The sequence below is a fragment of the Saccoglossus kowalevskii genome, chromosome 2 (genome assembly GCF_978046115.1).
Source record: "Saccoglossus kowalevskii chromosome 2, keSacKowa6.1, whole genome shotgun sequence".
In the NCBI taxonomy this organism is placed as follows: Eukaryota; Metazoa; Hemichordata; class Enteropneusta; family Harrimaniidae; genus Saccoglossus; species Saccoglossus kowalevskii.
This window is the reverse complement of record NC_140642.1, coordinates 26,381,554-26,401,554: the sequence shown is the minus strand read 5'-3', so window position 1 is coordinate 26,401,554 and position 20,001 is coordinate 26,381,554. Positions and strand designations below refer to the sequence as shown.

The following is a 20,001-nucleotide window of genomic DNA, read 5'->3' as shown; positions in this document are numbered from 1 at the left end:
TCAAGTAAAACATATCTGCCATCATATGACAACTTTTGTTTATGAAGAATATATTGAAAATTATTATTGAATAAAATGGCAACACCTTTACTGTTACTGGAACCCATACAAAAGAAAGCAGGGCCCCCCCCCCCATTCCAACCGCCACCTGGAAACATCCCGGTCAGTGCAATGGGTCTCCTGTAAACAAATAATCGACGCATTTTTACTCCTCAACCAATCAAATACGTCTCTTCTTTTAACAGAGTCCCTTAGACCTCGCACATTCATTGATACTATTTTGAAATCCCCAGCCATAGTAGATATTTTTGTTGACAAATAAGTACAGCTATTGAAAATACTCGAGACAAAAAAATAACATGTTACATAAGAACGAAAAGTGACAAGCGACAAAAAACAATAGACAATAAAAATACAAAAAATGGCGCAATAGCCTGGTTATTAGCAGCGCAAAAATCAAACGGACACTGCTATGAAAGGAAGAAATATAGTGCACGTTGGTAGCTCCCCAACGAAAAACCAAACCTTTAATTAGTCTTTGAATGCTCATCTTATGTAAGGTTAAAGCAATATCAAGTATTAAATACATCTAATTGACACAGAAGGTTTTTTAACACTGAAAGTTCATTAAACTACAAGGTTACCTTTTTGTTCACTTTTTAGTGTAAAGTTTACCATCAATTTACAGTTGACCATTTGTAAAACAGGGTTTCTTATTTTCTTTAAATGCCTTTTCCATCACTGACCTGAGTTCCCTTTTAACTCTATAGTCTGCAGGACAATAATCCTCCGTAATAAACCGATTAGTCCCCTTCAACATGGCCTTAGCCTTTCTAAATACATCCCACCGTTGTGGCCGTCGGAAAAATTTCACAATTATATGGCGAGCTTGACGTTGAACTGTATGGATCGCACCTGGTTGACTGCGAATATGGGCACGATGTGCATTCTCTACCATATCTTCGGGGTTTTCAAAACCACAGTCTTTTAAAATATTGCTGACCAACTCCTTGTGTTGAGTCGCTTGCCCATAAAATACGTCACTGCTCAGACATTAGTGGGGTGACCTTATGGACACAAGAATTTCTTTTTAGGTCAATACGCAGATGACACATTTACCTTTCTTGATGGTTCAGAATCGTCTCTAAAAAGTTTATTTTTGATACTTGAACAATTTGCATACATTTCAGGTCTCCAGATAAATCACGATAAATCACGAGTAATTTGGATAGGATCAAAACGCCACTGTGGAGAAACTATGCTTCCACACCTAAATTTAAATTGGTCTGACAAGCCTTTTACATTATTAGGTGTACATTTTGACGTGGATTTAATTCTGTGTGAGAAAATTAATTTTGATGATAAAGCCTTGCAAGTTAAGTCACTCCTGTCAAACTGGGCTTGGAGACCTTTGACATTATGTGGCAAGGTGACAGTAGTGAAGACATTAGCGTTGTCAAAAATGGTACACATATTATCTGTGTTACCTCCTATGCCAGAAAAACAGACAAAGTCTATTATGGACGCTTTTTATGAATTCATTTGGAATAAAAAAACAAGACAAAATTAAAAGACTTCGTTTGTGTTGTGAATACCACAACGGCGGTTTGAGCCTAACACATTTACCATCTTTTATCGAATCGCTTCATGTCTCCGGGTAGATAAGCTGTTATCTAGCCAATATGACGAAAGTGGCTGGAAACGGCTATTTCAAGCTTATACTTATATGTATTGCTCATGTTTTAAAGTTTTCAGTCAGAAACAAGCCGCCGACTTTGCTGAAAAAAGGTTAAAGTCAAACCCTTTTTGGTACCATGCTTTTCTGAGTTGGTTTAAAACAATTACATGTACAATCCCTTACTCAAAGCAATGCATTTGGTTTAACCCAGATATCTTAATTAATAAGCGAACTATTTTCTATAGAGGTTGGTACCAGAGTGGTATTGTATTTCTATCGGATGTACTGGATGATAGTGGCAATTTCCTCACCTTTAAAACTTTCTCAGACAAATATAACATATCATCAAATCAATTTTTAAAGTATTTTGGTCTTATTGATGCTATTCCTGGAAATTGGTTAGTTTCCTTGAATAGCAGAGATAATGAAAATGAATCTACCCTTACCCATATTAAAAGAGCTTACTCAGAAATCGTAGAGAGAGTATATAGGTTAAACCTAAAAACTCAAACCTGTGTCGAAAAGTGGGAGAGGTTATTTGGCACAAACCTAAATTTTGAATATTATTTCAAACTATCTTTCATTATTACTGATGATGTATCACTCAGAAATTTTCAATACAGACTGATTAATAGAATTACCACTACAAACAGGTTTTTAAAAGTACGTAATATAGTTGATACTGATAAATGTACTTTTTGTAACAATTTTCCTGAAACACTGCTTCATTTGTTCTATAATTGTATGTATGTCTTCTCAGTGCGTCACGATCTTGAATTGACCCTTGACGATAATTGTAATATTTCGGTTAAATAATAATTGTAATTTTTCATCAAAAGATGTCATCTTGGGATTAAATGTACTTAATTCTAATTTAATTTCAGACTACATTCTTTGTTTAAATTACCTTTTACTGCTGATGAAAAAATATATTTTCAATTGCAGGTACAAGAATGTAAAGCCATCTTTTGTAAATTTATGCAATTATTTAGCATACCAAAAGAAAATAGATATGTACAAAATAAGGATATACAATGTAAAATCAAAGTCTTTCAGATTATATTGGAGTTTATTAGATCAGCTATTGTGAATATATGTATTTTTTTTCCTCCATTATTTTATCTGTGTGTGTCTTGTATTTTTTATTATTTGGTGAAATAATAATAAATAAATAAAAAAAAAAAAGTATAGTTGCGTGATGAAGGTAGCATGAAAGTGCGCCCTCTATCGGCACAATATTTGCCAGTTTGTCATGAACTTGAATGCTGGAAGTGGATTGCTTATTCTGCTCCCAACACCCCCGAAAGAGCGATAAAGACATTAATGCCTTTCTCACCAGAACTCACTACACATACACTCTAACGTAAACCTTGTCGTAATGAGTGTATTCGAATACGCCGATAAAAAAAAGAGTGCACGCTACTGCGCATGGGCATAACTGTCATTATTGCTGGCTTGGCTAGCAACGAAAAACAAAAATGGCGCAGCAGATGGCAGAGCCGAACTGTTTGCACTGGACTTGTGAAAACGTTTCTGACTGGATAGAACAACTTGGCCTTCCACAATATAGGGTAGGTATCTTCTCAGCAAAAGACGGCATGAACTCACGGCCTCCTTCCGTAAAAAGTTGGATTATCACTGTCTTACAGTTACGCGATCTGGTTGAAGAACATGGCTTCACAGTCACTCGACATTGTTTGGCACTTTGACTTTGTTCAAAAACGTCGTTTATTGCCAAACTCAAACAGGCTTAGTTAAGAATGTTTGCCCCCCCCCCCCTTGTACACCGATTTTTATATAGGACTACTGAACACACAGCGACCGTACAGTGATTGTATTTACGATCCTGGCTTAATCGAGCACGCATTGATTGGTTACTTCCTGTTACAATGTTATTGTTCGCACGGAACTGTCCATGGTGTACACTTAGTCAGCTGGAGTCCCGAAGTGTAAGAAGCCCCATCTTTCTACACACGGGTGTACAATACATGTTGAAAGTATATTCAACTAAAAAAAAAAAAAACAGATTTATTTCCTTATTATAAATGTATTTTTTGTTTTGTTTGTAAATTTCGATTCCTTTTTTTCAAAGCCAACTACTAATAACTGTTTTCCTGTTTTCAGGAATGTTTTACCAGGAATCTTATCAATGGTAGGAAACTGATTTTAGTGGATTGTTCTCATTTACCACTGCTGGGAATTACAGATTTTGAACACATGAAGGTATGTTATTTTCAAATAATTAGACCCAGATAAAATGCATCAAGCCAGTTTTAAGATTGTTTCTTTCTGAACTTTATGCATTTGGTGTACAAAAAATTGTCAATGACGTGTTATACTCGTAATCTTAATTGCTAGTGTTTCAATAGACTGGCGAGTTTCAGTATGTTTCATAATTTTTGTCAAGCGCGTCATACAATTGCATTTATTTCATTCTGGATACAGGGTATTAAAAATGTATTTGACCACCAAAATAAGTTACTATAAATAGTGAAAATCCAGTACATACTTTTAGGACCTTGATTTCAATGGGCAATTAAATAATTTAAGAAGCATATGGGTACCAATCCTGATTTTATTACTAGTACGTGTAATGCAAATTCAGATAAATTCAGTTTTCATTTAGGAACACTGTCTATGTTAGTCATTTTAAACAATACCCAAGAAATGTGCTGAGTTCCAGATTTGCACACCAGCTATGTTTTCATGGATTGTAATTAATTTAAAAGGCTGGAAAATATAAACCAAGTATAAAATATTTCTGTATATGAAATGCCTGAGAATCTTTCATTGGTATTGAAAGGCACTTGTTTACATATTTTTTTTTCCTCCCCATTTATCTTTTTAGTTAATAGCCCGAAGTGTGAGAGAACTGCTTGGCATTGAAGATCCATACTGGAACAGAAGCATTTCACTGCCACCAAGAGAACCGATGGGAATGTTCTTAGAAGCCAAAAGTGTAACTGGACAAAAAGCAGATGCACTTACATATGCAAAATTTTTGAAAAATTATAAATCATAAAACTGGACTTCTTTCATATTAATACTAGATGTACATATTGTAATAGTGTATAAATATTATATTGTGATGATAAACATATTGGTTTCACAAATTGCCTGCAAATTGTGGTACAGTAGTGCTATTTCTTAAAAATAAAGACAAGTATCATTTTAAAGGCAGTATGATCACTATCTTTGCACGTGTGAATATCAGGGCATCTAGAGATCTTAGAATACAAGTATCTTGGATGATTTTCACATGATGAAAGTGATAATTGATTTTGATGATATAAAAAAAATATATCGCGGTATGTACAGCCATGAGAACACAGCGAAATGAAAGAGTTTAATGTATGTGGTTTGTTTTGTGTGGAGATTATAAAGTATGAACAAAAACGACTAATATAGTCCCAGATAAAAAAGCTCTACAAATGCAGGGGAATGAAATTTACTAGCGCTGTGATTGTTTGTACATTGATTCTCCAATAAAAATACAGAGTGTCACTTGCTCAAACAGAATTCAGAAGCCGAGGCTAATTTCAGCGACACAATGTTCTTTTGCATCATTGTTAGCAATATGGTACCGTATTTGATCTATTAGAAGCACATCTCCAATAGTAGTGTATATAAACCCAAAAATGCATTTCTTGTAAGCTAGATAATTTTTTTACCACAAACTTGCCTCTAACGTTTACATAATCAAACAATTTAAGAATATAATTGTTCACACCATTGTGCCTTAAATTGTCTTTGACCAAATTTAAACAAATTCACTGAAAGTGTGAAACTAGTAGGATACGCGAGAAGAAACAAAATGGCCACCAGTCGGTCATTTTCAGTCAAGTCTTGAAAATAAATGACGTACATCAGCAAAAACACCTCTAAGTTTGAATGAAACCCCACCAGGCATACTTGAAAATCAAATATGATCAAATGTTTTTTCAAATTTCTTTACGTCTAGTCTTTGTAACAACTTAATTTATTAGTTCTGCCATTTCCAAAAAAAGAACACAAGAAGTGGGCCATTTTCAAATCGAATCACAAAACAAACTGACATGCAAACTAAATTGGCATTCACATGAAGCCATTAGGCCTGCCTTTGCACTAAATTTATATACAATTAAGTACATCAAGGAAACGGAGAAAGAAATTCTGTATGCTGAGAGTATTGGACACAAGTTAAAATTAATTCGAAATTTATGCCTTTCAAACAAGAAGCTTGGCAACTAATATTTGTCTGCTGTTTGAGATGCACAACATGAAAACAATGATCTGCATTATCAAAATTTATATTTACAGAAAATACATTTGATTTTACAGTTGCAGTTTTCAGTCTCAATTCCATACCACCTCTGTCATATTTTTTGAGATGGGCCAATACTAATTAGATAATCAATACATGTTTTTCAACATTAAAGTGCCTGTGCAATGCCCACCCACACGCTTCCTATTTTAGATCTGTGCCCCACTGAAATGGGCAATTATTGATTTTTTTGCTGAAAATGATTACTTGTATCCAAGTAAATTTGAGATATTTCCCGTGCTGTAGCCACGCCCACCTATCCTGAAACGGTCGACTGTTTCCAGATTTCCGACTCTCGCCGAAAGTGCACCACCAAATGCTAAAATATGAGAGGAAGCCATACCCCTGGGCCGTACTTTTATATCACTGTGTCATTCAACATACTTTTAAACGATATACATTTTTTGATCGCCGTTTCTTTTTTTTTTGTCTATTTTATTTTATTTTTGAGAAAGCAAATTTTTTCACAACAAACATTCATGATGGTTAAACGTCTGTGGATTACCCAATGAACTAAATTATGCATAGATCTAGGTCTGTGTATTGTTCCAGGGCACACATGTACGAAGTTTTATTATGTGGTGATTAATCCTAACAAAAATTGGTGAAAAGCTGAAAAGTAAATTATTATGCAAATAAAGTACCATAAACATTATTGATGTATATAAACCTGAAACTAATATGGTGTATACACGTGGGGAAAAAGCCAGCTCCAAGGGGGAGCCGGTGTTAAAAAAAATATGTGTAAACAGACTAAGACGGCGTCGTGCCATCTTAATTGAAGCCGTTGAAGTTGTGGGTTTGAGCCAGCACCAGATCTAAACAAGACATTGCAATACGTGTAAACACTTGAAGCCGTCTTTGAAGAGCGCCATCACGCGACCAGCCTTGTTCTGGCGCTTAACTTTCACATTCAACATGGCAGTTGATGACAACGTAAATAGAGCTCGCGGAAATACGTGGTCGTATGGCGAAACACAGTTATTAATAAGTGTTTGGAAAACCGAATGCGCAAGAGAAATGATGGATGGAACTAGGCGCGACTCTAGTGTTTATAGGATTCTAAACTAAACCAGCAATACGTGTAAACGCTCCAGAGTTTTAAACCACTGATAAGAATTATTGTCCGACCGAGTTTAGGCTATCCTTTCCCCCCCGTGTAAACACCATATAATCAAATTGTCACATTGCCTTAGATTATAAACTAATAAGACTCATTGAAATAAGATAAGTACTTGGGATATCAAAGGAAAAGCTGAAAACTGACTAATCATGCAAATCAGGTAATTAATATGCAGAGATTTTCCATCTGCGCAATCCAAAGTATGTCCGACAAACAAAACCAAAATGCCATGTCCAATTGGAACTAATTAGGTTTAATTGCAACTACACATGCAGTGTATTTTTTGTATCTCAACCATGTATGCATTTCATTGTTTAAAATAATAAGCTTCTAACAGATTGTATTTCAAATATTTTTTATTGTTTAAAAGTGATTATAATGATACATTAACATGATTAGAAGTACATTATACTGCCTTGGCAATTAATGTTTTGACCTAACACAGCTTTGTGTTCAAAAATAGGAAACAATACAATTTTTTTTCCTTCAAATTTGGATACTGAATATAAAAAGAACAGTATATATATATATTCAGTAAATTAACATGATTGTTTTATATGATATATTTGTATCTGTTGTATTTATTGGTGGCACCTAAATAAATGTGATGCACATTCATGCTCTACTCAAACAGCATGTGTCTAAATATACATGTATATCTCTGATTTCTCTACAAATAAGAACACGTAAATAAACTGACAACCATCTCTGTGAGTACATGATTTAAGATCCAGTCGATTCATTACCATCATCACTTTTCATAATACACTTTGAATGCTTCATTTTCCGCCAAAACTTCCTGCAGAAATAAAGAACTACAAATAAGGAGATGACTCAGAAAGTCCCTGGTTATTTTTTATTAGTAGTGTTTGAAAACATTATTGGCTTTTTATGTAGGACTGAGCTCCAAGGGAATGAATTTTCCATGCTATTTCATATAAATAAGATTAAATATAACCATACATATATATATATGCATGCATGCCTGCCTAATTGATCCAGGCATGACTACAAGGCATGAAATACAAGGCAGGACATACCAATGGATATTTATAATGGATGATCACTGACTGGCAGGTGGAATAGTTAACAGACTGACAGCATTCATGGAAATACAGAGATACACTGCTGCTATTTTCTCGTTTAACACATCATTATGGTCTCATACCACTAATTAGACGACAATGTCAGCGAATGTCTTTAAAAAAAAAGAGTTACAAAGATCAAAATATTGCTTTAATTTGTTAAAGCCAGAAAAACACATGTTGGCCAGCTCAAACTCCTATAAAATGGATGTAAACAAAATATGTGTCTACAGTTGCCCAGATCTGGTACTTGGCAATAAACACAGCTACACACACAAGTCAGGGCTCAAAATTAGTGGTAGCCCTGCGTCGGGGGGGGGGGGCACTTAATGCAAATGGTATTATAGGGACGTGCCGCCCTTTGAGGTCTTAATTTTTTACTGTTTGGGTCTAGAATGGGGGTATAGATTTGCTTGCCTTTTGGTCCAATATCAGTTTGCCTGGTCTAGAATGGGGTATGTTTTTCCACTTTCCATGTATTTACTCGAGTTTTAGTATTTTTATTGGTTTTTTATCGGCATATTTTCACGTAGCGGATCGTCTTAACCGGGCGCAGAAGTCTGCAACTTTAGGCCACCATTTATCCCATTAATGAGCCCCACAATTCAATGTGTTCAGTGTGTATGAAATCAGCGCATGCGTAGTGAAGTCATCAACATAGCGGGAATTGACGGTGCAGACATATTTTTACAGCGAGTTCTTGGATCAAATGAGAGAATCTCAGAAATTATTGACAAGTTTAAACGTAATTTTACAAATGTTTACATGAATTGCGTATTGTATATTCATTTTTATTGCTGTGGTGTTTGACATGACCCATCAGATTTGTAATTTCTTTTGGGGGCCTGGATCGAGGGACTGGATATTCATCTGGTATAAAGTTTGGATGAAAACTACATGGGGAAAACTGTTATTGATTTTTTCAATCGCAAATAATAGTGATGTATAGACCGAGGGTATAGAGCCAATTTTGGCGCTTTGCCGTGACTTTTTTCGGATGGTTATACATTATGTCAATAAAATGAGCGGCAATTCTAACAAAATTCAGATTGGAGAACCCCAGGGGGGAACCATTGTCTTGAGTCAAAGAACAGCTGACATAGTGGTAAAGTGGAAAAGAAAATTTGCAATTTGTGTTCCAATAGCGATATTAAAAATGAATATCATTTCATAATAACCGGTTCCAGATACTAGACGCAAAGGAATGACTTATTTGAAGCAGTAGAGAAAACAAATATTGGGAATGAAAAGAAATTCATATAATAATAATTCACAAACTATGTATGGAAATAAAACATAATAAGTGTTATTATGATTAACTTTTTTACTTGTATTATTTTTTATTACTAGTATACCTATTTTTTGTTACTATATAGTAGTACATATTTTTTGTCTTATAATAATAATAATAATAATATATTATTATTATATTATTATTATTGTAATTATTATTATTTAATTTTATTTACTTTGCTTAGTTCTAGGCCATTTTATAGATTATTTTTCTTGCCATTTATATGTAACCCTGCTCAGACTAGCAAAGGAACTGACTGGTCACTTGACCTGTCTGCATAAAAACTTGCTTTACTCCAGTGTAATTGTTTTTCACTTCCTTCCTTCTATTTTTACTTCATGCTTTAAAGATATTTGATGTGTATTTATAATATTATAAATTTATAATATTAGCATATCTACTACTGTATTTTAGACATACATATAAGCAAATTGAAATGTTAAATTCTGAAAATATTGTTTGTGAGCAAGTCTAATACTGATCATCTGCTGTTGGCTAAACATTGTGCTTTAATGACACTATCATACAGCCATGCTGACTTCTATGTGCAGCAAACTAAATTGGCTGCTATAATATCCCAATTTTTTTGATTTGATGGATACCATGCTGGTGACTTGTCTGATATCAAAATTACTGAAAAATAAAATTCTATTTTTAAAATATTTCAATTCTGTTTATGATACCTGGTATGCTATATGGGCATTAAATTTAGTTCATCAAATTATCAAAGCTGTAGATATGATTCTAGCATGGCATTATGACAGTGGTACATTAAAGCTTTGTACAGTGTACTACTTGATGTTGGGCCATAATAATAAACATAATCAGTAAACAACAACAAAATATACAATGTACTATGAATGTCCACTAAATAGTTGTTGACCTTGAGTTTACTGATCATTTCCTAGTCCTCCTTTCAGTCTCTGATCTCTTTGTCAAACAACTTTTTTGTGAATCAAATACTATTAAAATGCTGTGTGTTAAAAAGTAAGTGCACTCTATTTGTTCTTATTTCCCTTGGATTGATCATTCATTCAGATTGATGAGTCTGGATGATGAGAAAATTCAACCTATAACTGAATAAATTTAATGACAATTTGGTCTCTGATGGGATATGCAAAATCACTATTTGGTCTATAATGGGGTATGGTTTTTAAGTGAAAATGGTCTATGATGGGGTCTGGGGTTTTATTTCCCGGCCGCACCGGGATGAGACAGTATTTACTCTAGGACGCGCGAATGCCCGCCTACTACACACGCCCTTAAAAAATTCTCCGAGGGCAAAAATCGCCCTTTTCCTCACTGCCCATTGAATTCTTTTTATGATGGCCTGTGCGTGTATTGGACTGTGACATGCCAACTAGCTTGATGATACAAATAACAATCACCCTCCCATATATTTCATTTGAAATTGTGCGTCCTTATATTTAAAAAACATTACCTTCTTCGGGTATGTCAGGGTGACGCATTAAGCAACTTGCCGAGGCAACAATGCATTGTCCTTCCCGCTTGTTGCATGATTTAAATAATTATTTTGCTCTTCCAATTTTTGATTATTACTCAGTAGTGATTATATTAACGTATAAAAAAATAAATTCGTTGAATTAGTTTCATCGTAAGCGAATGATTCCAAACGCATATTAAACACTTGATGCTGGAGAATATCCGCAATGCTTTGAACTGGGACAGAGTTCTTTGACCTAATAATCGCGAATTAACCAATCAAAATGGTGGATGATGCCAACGTGCTCATAGCTCATTCAAATAAGTTAATGTTATTGAACGCATCACGGAAGAGATTTGCCGATATTGTAGTACGATCTTTTGGCTTGGATTTAGATGGGAAAATGGGATGGGTGTTTTTTAAAACAAAAAAATAGTTGTTTTCAAAGGATAAACTGAGCATTTGAAGAATAATTTAACATTGTTTATAGTGATACCAGCTCATTGCTGAAACAAAGCTTACCCATTCACGCTAGTCACCATAAAAATCATACTCTTGAATAGGCGTCAATGACTACGGTAAAACTTAAATTAGACTATATTAGGCGCCCGGAATAATTTAAATGTCCAATTACTAGTACGCCAAAATATTTAATGAAAAAAGGTGATTTCTTTTATATTAAAAACCAAACAGAATCAAGTACATTGTATAGACAGGATTACGTTACCGTAGTGTTAGTTCTGAGTGTTAGTTCAATTAAGCGCCATTTGCAATAAAATGTGACCTCAAATTAGCGCCAAACAGAATTGAAAATGTATCAAAGTGGCGCCTATATGAGGTATTATACGGTACAATCAAGATAATTTTGTTTGTGGCAATTTAAGTTTTGTGACAATAAAATTGAATACTGTAACATTAAAACTTTAAATTTAGAATTTGCAGTATTTCACAATGCACAATGAGTGAAAGCAGTGAAACTATAAAACATGAACTCTTTATTTCAGTTACATTTTGTAGGTTCTCCTGTCTATAGGAAATTAGTACCGGTACATTCAAATATATGAAACATTATCTACCTGTCAAAATAATGTACTGAACATGACATTTGTTTATAGAAAAAATATTCTTTTTTATTTTTACGGCATAAATACTGCTTTAAAAATATTGGGCTACCAGGGATTGATCTTGGGCTACCAGATTTAAAAAGTGGTAGCCCAGATGGACTACCAGAAAAAAAAGTTAATTTCGAGCCCTGCAAGTCTAACAGCTGACGTAATTGGAGTGTACCCTCGTACATGGTGTGGAATAACCACCATCAGATTTTTGAGCTACAAACGCTAATTGGTGGCATGAGACTTTATTTAACTTACCCTAAGAGCAGTCATTACATTAATGCAGTAACCACATTAGAGCCACGTTCCGCAGTAATCCGTGTTGCTTTTTCCTCCATTCAATTGGAGGAAATCCTAAAATAGGAAGACGAATGTGTCATATATATTTGAAAATTTTAAATCTTATAACAATAACAACTTTATATCCTTGAGTTTATGCACTTTCAAGGTCTGATAGAGCACATTGCCTACATGCATGAAAAACTGCATAATGACTATGGAGCAGTGTTCTCCCTCAGACTTCACGTCAAGCGTCACGGATAATTTGCACAATAATGTATCTAATTTGTATTTTATTTGCATAATAATCTGTTTCTCCAACAAACATTGTGATACAATACCTGTTATTGTTATAGTTATTATAAAAGTTTGTCAACTTTTCGGCTATCACTAGACTAGATAGTCATATTTTATATCAATTACTCTATTGTATTTTTATGTATGTATCTAGTGAAATAAAGTTTGAAATAGAACAGCAGAAAAAAGGGGGTCTAGATTTCAACATTTCAAAGAGGGAGCATTCCCCTGGACCCCTAGTAAGGCCGCGCTTTCGGCACGAGTGTTGGTGAGCAGATCTCAGGCCGATGCAAAATTTCTTGCCGCCACCCCTGTGTTATATTGTTTTAAATTTGCTAAAGACGCAACTGATGCACGTAAACAAAGCAATAAGCATCACGGGTGAGTGTCCAAGCATCATGACGTTCGCTGAAAATGTAACGTCCTTCCGGGTTTGGCGTTGTTCGGGTATGCATGAAGGCTTTCCAAGTTGTTCCGATATGTTAATTACAATCACATGTGCACAACGTCATCATTACCTCCATTCTGACCTCTGTTTTCTATGGCTTTATGCCCTCTCTTTTTACGTTTATTCAACATGTTGTCAAACAAATTGTCTACCCGGAAGAAAGCATCGCCGAACCAGCATGGACAGTCAATGATCAAGAAATTTTTCAAGTCGTTTGAATCGTGCAACCAAACTGAAGCTGACGGTCTTGCTAACTCATCACCAGTGACTCGGGATCGGCAGTGTGACAATGTCGTTGTGGAAACGAATTCACTGAGCTCAACTTCGTTCGATTTGAATGTCGTTTAAATCCTCGCAGAATGATGCCGATGGATCGAAAAAAATAACACCCCTCACAGCCCCCCCCCCCCCCCAGCGACTTGTGCCTACGGCACGGACTGTTTCAGCTTAAATATAAATCTGTACCTTCTACTTTTCTTATTTGACCTTTTACTCATCACTGCATTCCTAGTCATCAAAACATATCGCTGGGGTAGGTTGCTCAGTTGCTGACATCAAACATGACAACAGTCTGATGCAGTGATTTGAAAACCAATGGCAAAATGTCCGGGTTTTAAAGCCACTGATGGCTGGTTAAGTTGCTTCAAGCATCGCCATGTCAACAGAGAACATCAATCGGACAGAACTTACCACTAGACCTCGAGGAGATAATCATGCTCTTTCGTAGTTATGTCATTAAACATCAACACAAAAATAAGTACCCACTCTCTGACATCTACAATATGGATGAAACACCACTCCATTTCAACATGCCAGGCAATGGAACACTGGAGTACCGAGGTGCCAAGATCGTGCACATCAACCCAACCGACAATGAAAAGAAGTGATTCACTGTTATGTTGAACTTCACTGTTGATAGTACCAAATTAAAGCTGATAATCATTTTCAAAGGAAAGTGAGACGTCGCATTTATCTACGTCAAATGTGCAATTTCCAGTAGTCATTTTGAGAAAATTTTTAACTTATTTCATGCCATTCAAAGTCAACTCGTGTTTTGCAGACAAGGACTGTATAAGTAGTTTCCCTGTAGTCATAGTACAAATGTAAAGTGAAAAAAATTATCGAGTGTGATTTTTGATTTGTTAAAAAAAATAGCCGAAATGCTGTGACATTGTCTAATTGGTGATGGGAATTGCCAAGCCAGTGTATAAAATAGTGAACACAAATTTTCATAAATATTACTGACCGTGAAAGAAGCCCATCGCGAAGTGTCTTGTATATACGCAATATAAATTTTATACTATAGAACGGTACATCTCTCTTGGAGGATGTAGTGGCCCTGAAAAGGGACACTTTGTTTAGATTTTCTTAGTATATAGCGGACTATATTTAAAACAGGGTGACTTGTCTGGCATAGAGGATCATGCAGAGAACAGGTTCGGTGAAATAACCGTAATGAAAACCACAATTGTCCATCACAACAGTGTCGCCTTCTCCAATAAACAGCTGACCATCTGCTACTTCTTCATTCAGTGCCTCCTCAAAAAAATGTTAACAGCTCCATCCCCTTTGAAGGACTACGAAGAATATTGAAATGGGTTATACCAAGCGGGCTATGCAATAAATTCACGGTAAAATTTATGTTGGATGTGTATCTTTGCACTTCCACTGCCGGCTGACCTACTGGAACATGTCCAAAGACACGACTGCCTGCCGTGCGTTTCACTCCCGTCGTATAAAAAAAATGAACACGGAGAGCGTCAAGTTGAGAAATCATGTCGATATAATTCATGATTCTGTCCATGTTATGTTCCATCAGCTGTTCGAAATAGACGTAATTTTTTTTTATGAGTAGTCTAAATCTCGTTTGAATGTGTGGTATATGGTTCTTGCGTATGGCAGTGTGTTGGGCGTACAAACACCCTCATCCAACAGCTTTTCTTTCACTTCGCTAACTGACATAGATGCTTTGTTGGCCTTCAAAAACTCAGTAATTTCCACTACTTCGGGGATTGCCTTTGTACGTGAGCGATCGGTCGACTGAGAGGCGCGAGTTGATCCCGTTTCCTGAGTTCTTCGACTATGCCGTGTATAGTACTGATCGACCTCCTAGTCTCATTGGCTAAATATCGCAGCAAAAATTCATTCAGCCACTGACGTACTATATATGACCGGGTTGTAGTATCAATGAACCTGGAATTTTGCATTGTGAAATTATTAAAATAGTCATGAAACAAACGTACGTACGTTTCACCAATAACACTTTATTGGACAACGCCATGTACATGTAATAATAAACACAAACTTGCTTGCAAAACTTCAACAGATAGAAGGTTCCATTATAATTTGGGGGTTGCCGCTTTAGTTCGACACTGTACATACAGTGTGTCTTATATTTTGATATCTCATACATTGTAATATATGGCAACGTACACGGAATATTTAAAAACATTGAAATTGGGGGTGATCCTATTTCCAGAACACTTGACTTGTGTGTGTTCCTCGTAATCAGTGCAAAAATTCAGGAAAAAAATTAATAACCTTTTTTTTTACCAATCACAAACTTTATTTTCTTGAAAATGACTGAAAAACAGAGATTTCATGGCCTAAATGAAAATGAGGCGTCCTTCTGCAGAGAACTATGTATGTGCCGCCCGACTGGGGTGTCATTTCACGTTATTTTGTTTAGAAGTGGGTAGTAATTTATCAATGGTTTGGTTTAGAAATGTGTAGCATTTATTTACTTTTTCACAGGTCCTTATATTCAAAGCCAAATACCGAAAAAAGGCTGAATAAAATGCATCGCCCGGATTATCTCACTGGTTGTGAAAGTTGTGAGCTGGGTGGGTTTTTTTGCTGAAAACACTTGTGTTTAGAAGTGGGTATTATAAATAGAAACAAGTGGTTTTGATGTGAGTATGGTTTGCCAGAGGTGGGCTACACACCCTTACCCACTTAATGTGGAAGTAGCCCCCCGGGGTGGGGGTGGGGGTGGGGTGGAAGGGGCAAATACGGTCTTGTGACGGTAGTTATTGTCTAATCAGCTAACATATTTTCCCGCCATTATGTTCGCAACTGAAGGCGCCTAATCTGTCGGGAAAACTCGTGAATTTTTCAAAAGGGCACAGAGCCTCCAGTAGAAAAACCTCTGATGCGGACGGATGGACAAAGTTGAATCATTTGTTGTAATACGGCGCGCCAACGCATCCACACATCTCCTCAACACCAATTTATTGTACATACCTGCATGATCGCCTCTAAGGCAGCGTAGTTTTCTTGTGGGTATGCCATTCTACAGATGGATTGCCTTACTTAATGTTGTTCTTTAGGTTTATTCGCTGTGGAAGTAGTTTTTGTTTGTCAGACGTTCAGTCGGATGATTCGAGCCTAAGTTCGCTAGTTCCCGCCGTCCTGTGCGTGAAAGAGAGGAACTACAAAGGCAGAAGCAGAGATGCAATATGGGAGTAGACGAGACCATTATTATTTTAGGTCAGCAAGCACAGCTCTGTACAGACAAAATAATTTGTATTTACAGATATTACAGCGTGTCCAAGATATTTACACCTAACTCATTCACCTGGTAGTCAATTACCGTGGATCTTTGCAACATCCCCAGACACTTTCCTCGACGATCCAGTGACCGTAGTGACAATAAAGTTACATACCTGCGCCACAGTTAATCAAAACACCGGATGCGGTACGCCTACGATGTGCATTACCAGCATAAACTGGACATTTTCACATTTATAATATTGACCCCTAGGTTGATCTGATGACCAACTGTGTTTTATTATTCCACCTTTTTAAGCTCCTTGATATTCAAACTTTTGTTTTCGCGACTACCAAAACTTGACAAAAAAATGAGAAGACACTGACGTCCATCAAATATAATAAAATATATGAAAATATAAATTAATGAAATAAAGCGCGGTGTTCGTCGCGCAGCGCGTGTTCGAATTTCATGTAAATAAACAACGTATTTACACGCGTTGTATACGTCGTTATGATTCCCATATCGAACAGGACGCGGCTTGACGACTGCCGCCCTTTAATTTAATTAATTAGATAAATAAATAAAAGCCAAAACGAGAATCGTTTTATTTTTTTATTGTTATCAGATTGAGTGTAAGAAGTCAAATTAATTTCGGTGACAGATACAGTTTGACCTGTGACCCTTGTCAAGATACAACTCAGTGCAGCATTAAGAGGGAGGGTCGTCACCTGCGCACGCGCGGGAATTGAGTCCCAAGCGACGATAACAACACACGCTAAAAACGCAAAGACTCTTGGGTATACGCATGTTTGTATACAATGACACGCTATGGTCATCTGACGCATGCGCAGGTCACGACTCCCCCGCTTTAAGCGTGACGCAAATAACAAATGTCGCGATAAATACTAGTAATACTAGAGGTCAAATATCCGTTCAGTTGTATCACTATGAATGTTGTATATTGCATTTCATGTATTAGATGCGGGAAACTTTATATTGGTTCTACAGTTCGTCGACTGGGTGATCGGTTTGCTGAGCATCTACGGCAAACTAGACAGAAAAATCGTTATTATCCGGTTTCACTTCGTTTTAATTCTAGTGGACATAATATTACAGATATGTCTATTTCTGGTGTATGTGTTGTCAATGGCAACGAAAATCAGATCAGGCGTGTCGAGGAGGAAACTATATTCCGCCTTGGAACTAAAGAACCCCATGGTATTAACAAACAGTTCAACTCATTTGTTGAGCTCACTACCTAAGGCGCGTTATTTGTTCTATTGTGGAATTTTTTGTGATTCTAAATTATAGTTCATGCGCGTTCTTACGTTCCTATGTTCTACCTGTACGTTATCACACTTGCTTCTATGCTATCGATAAAGAGCCATTGCTCGAAACGTCTAGCTATTTTTAATAGTTATTTAGGACTACGATTACCAAATATTATCTTCAATATATTGACGCTGCAGGTCGGCGTCTTCTACACCGATCTGACGCATATCGCGCAAGGTGTGCCGGGACTTTGCTCAAAATTTCGAACGTTTCGAAGTCAATCGTCGATTGCCACGTATTTTACGGATATATTAAATCGTTTCATAGACCTGTTTACTAAATAATGATAAATGAAACTTAGAAAACTTGTAAGAACAAACTGGGCCCAAATCGCGCAAATTGCCATAAGTTTACGCTGCTAGAGTCTGGTTCGGATGGAGTTCTAAGCGTGATTTTATTGCGCTCAAGGACGTTCTATTTTCGAACTAGTTGAAACCGGAAATAACGCAACTACTTTCGAACTTCAAACACAAATTTGATTATCGTTATTATGTGTTAGTTTTCTGTTGTTTCAAAGATTGAATTATGTATGACAATAATATTTCACTCTATAAACAATATTTCACTAAAATATGTGATTCAAAGGCAACCCAAATTGTAAAAAGCAATATCAAGTTCCGCGTATAAACACTGTTGTAAATAGGCGGCGGAGCGGAATTTTAGCCAAAATCGGCTAGTAGGCGTCATATGACACAGGTTTGTGCGAACTCCGCACAGTTCGATACGCGTTACTTATCATCACTGCACAAAGCAGATTTGCATAGAACTCATTTGCATATTCGAACTACAAGACCTTGGCGGTTAACAAAGTTATGCGAAAGTCACTTGGTCACTTTAATCATTTTAATAAGACGTTTCACGCCCTGAATCCGAATAAAATGTTTAGTGATTAGAACAAAATATACAAGACTTGCTTTAGGAAACTGCAATAATTTCCTAGATGCCAAAGCAAGGTGTCTTGTTTGATTCGCAGCTATCTATGGAAACACACATTTCTACTATTTGTAGATCTGGATATTCCCATCTAAGAAATATTAATCGTATTCGTAAATCATTATCCCAATCTGATACTGAAAAGTTGGTACATGCATTCATATCTTCTCGCTTAGACAGCTGTAATTCATTATTGTCTGGTCTCCCTGTAACTAAGATAAAACCTCTTATTCGTGTACAAAATGCAGCAGCCCGCCTTGTTACTCGTGCTCGAAAATATGACCACATTACAGACATTTTTATTAAACTTCATTGGTTACCAGTTGTACAAAGAATCAATTTCAAATTACTTTTACTAGTGTATAAATCTTTGTATGGTTTTGCCCCAAATTATCTATGTGAATTAATCGAATTTTATGTACCTAGTCGTAGTTTAAGATCTGAATCAAAGTTTCTTATTAAAACTCGTCAGGTGTGTAGTAAAAAGTCCAAGGTGTTATACAAAGACCGTGCTTTTGAAAATTTAGGTCCTAAACTTGTTAATGAATTACCTCTGTCTGTTCGTTCTAGTCCTTCAGTAGACATTTTTAAATCCAGACTGAAAACGCACTTATTTAAATGTGCTTTTAATATTTGACTGATTGTTTATTGTATCAGCGCCTTTGATCTTCATATGTTGGAATTGTTGCGCTTAATTAAATAAAGTTATTATTATTATTATTATTATTATAATGTACAATAAATAAATAACTTTATAAACTTACTAGAACCTTTGTGTTCTATGACTGTTAGACGCGGAAAATCGAACCCGTTCAAGCCAGAAATAGTATTGAAATATTTACCAGAATACAAGATGGACGGAAATGTTAGGAAACCCAACTATATTCGTTAACAGAACGTTTCTTTCCTCCAAGTTTTAGTGTATCACGTGCGCCATTTCACCACTATAACATTACCTTGCAAAACATAGTACGCGATAAAATGGTTCGTATTTACGTTTTTACTGAAGTCTGACATTAATAAATAGTTCGGATGTCACATACGTTTTTTTTTCACTTTTTGTAGTACGTCTTCAGATGTAACAGCTACAGAAAAATGGCCGTGCGTGAGATGATTGACCACAAAATTGAAGGCTGCCTGTGGCAGAGGCACTATTGCGTAAAGCGCAAAGCCCTCTGAG

General features: G+C 36.0%; 1 protein-coding gene across 2 annotated transcripts; it reads left to right on the top strand.

Annotated features, from left to right (window-relative positions):
• Positions 1-3,106: 3,106 nt before the first annotated feature.
• LOC100370389 (sterile alpha motif domain-containing protein 15-like) lies at positions 3,107-4,854 on the top strand. 2 transcript variants are annotated; one of them, XM_002741702.3, is made up of 3 exons: positions 3,107-3,249; positions 3,803-3,901; positions 4,527-4,854. In XM_002741702.3, the coding sequence occupies exons 1-3, from the start codon at positions 3,157-3,159 to the stop codon at positions 4,698-4,700; spliced, it is 366 nt and encodes a 121-aa protein (XP_002741748.1). In that variant the 5' UTR covers positions 3,107-3,156; the 3' UTR covers positions 4,701-4,854. The 2 variants fall into 2 exon arrangements, with proteins under 2 accessions (XP_002741748.1, XP_077862100.1); XM_078005974.2 differs by lacking the exon at positions 3,107-3,249 and adding an exon at positions 3,256-3,627.
• Positions 4,855-20,001: the final 15,147 nt, after the last annotated feature.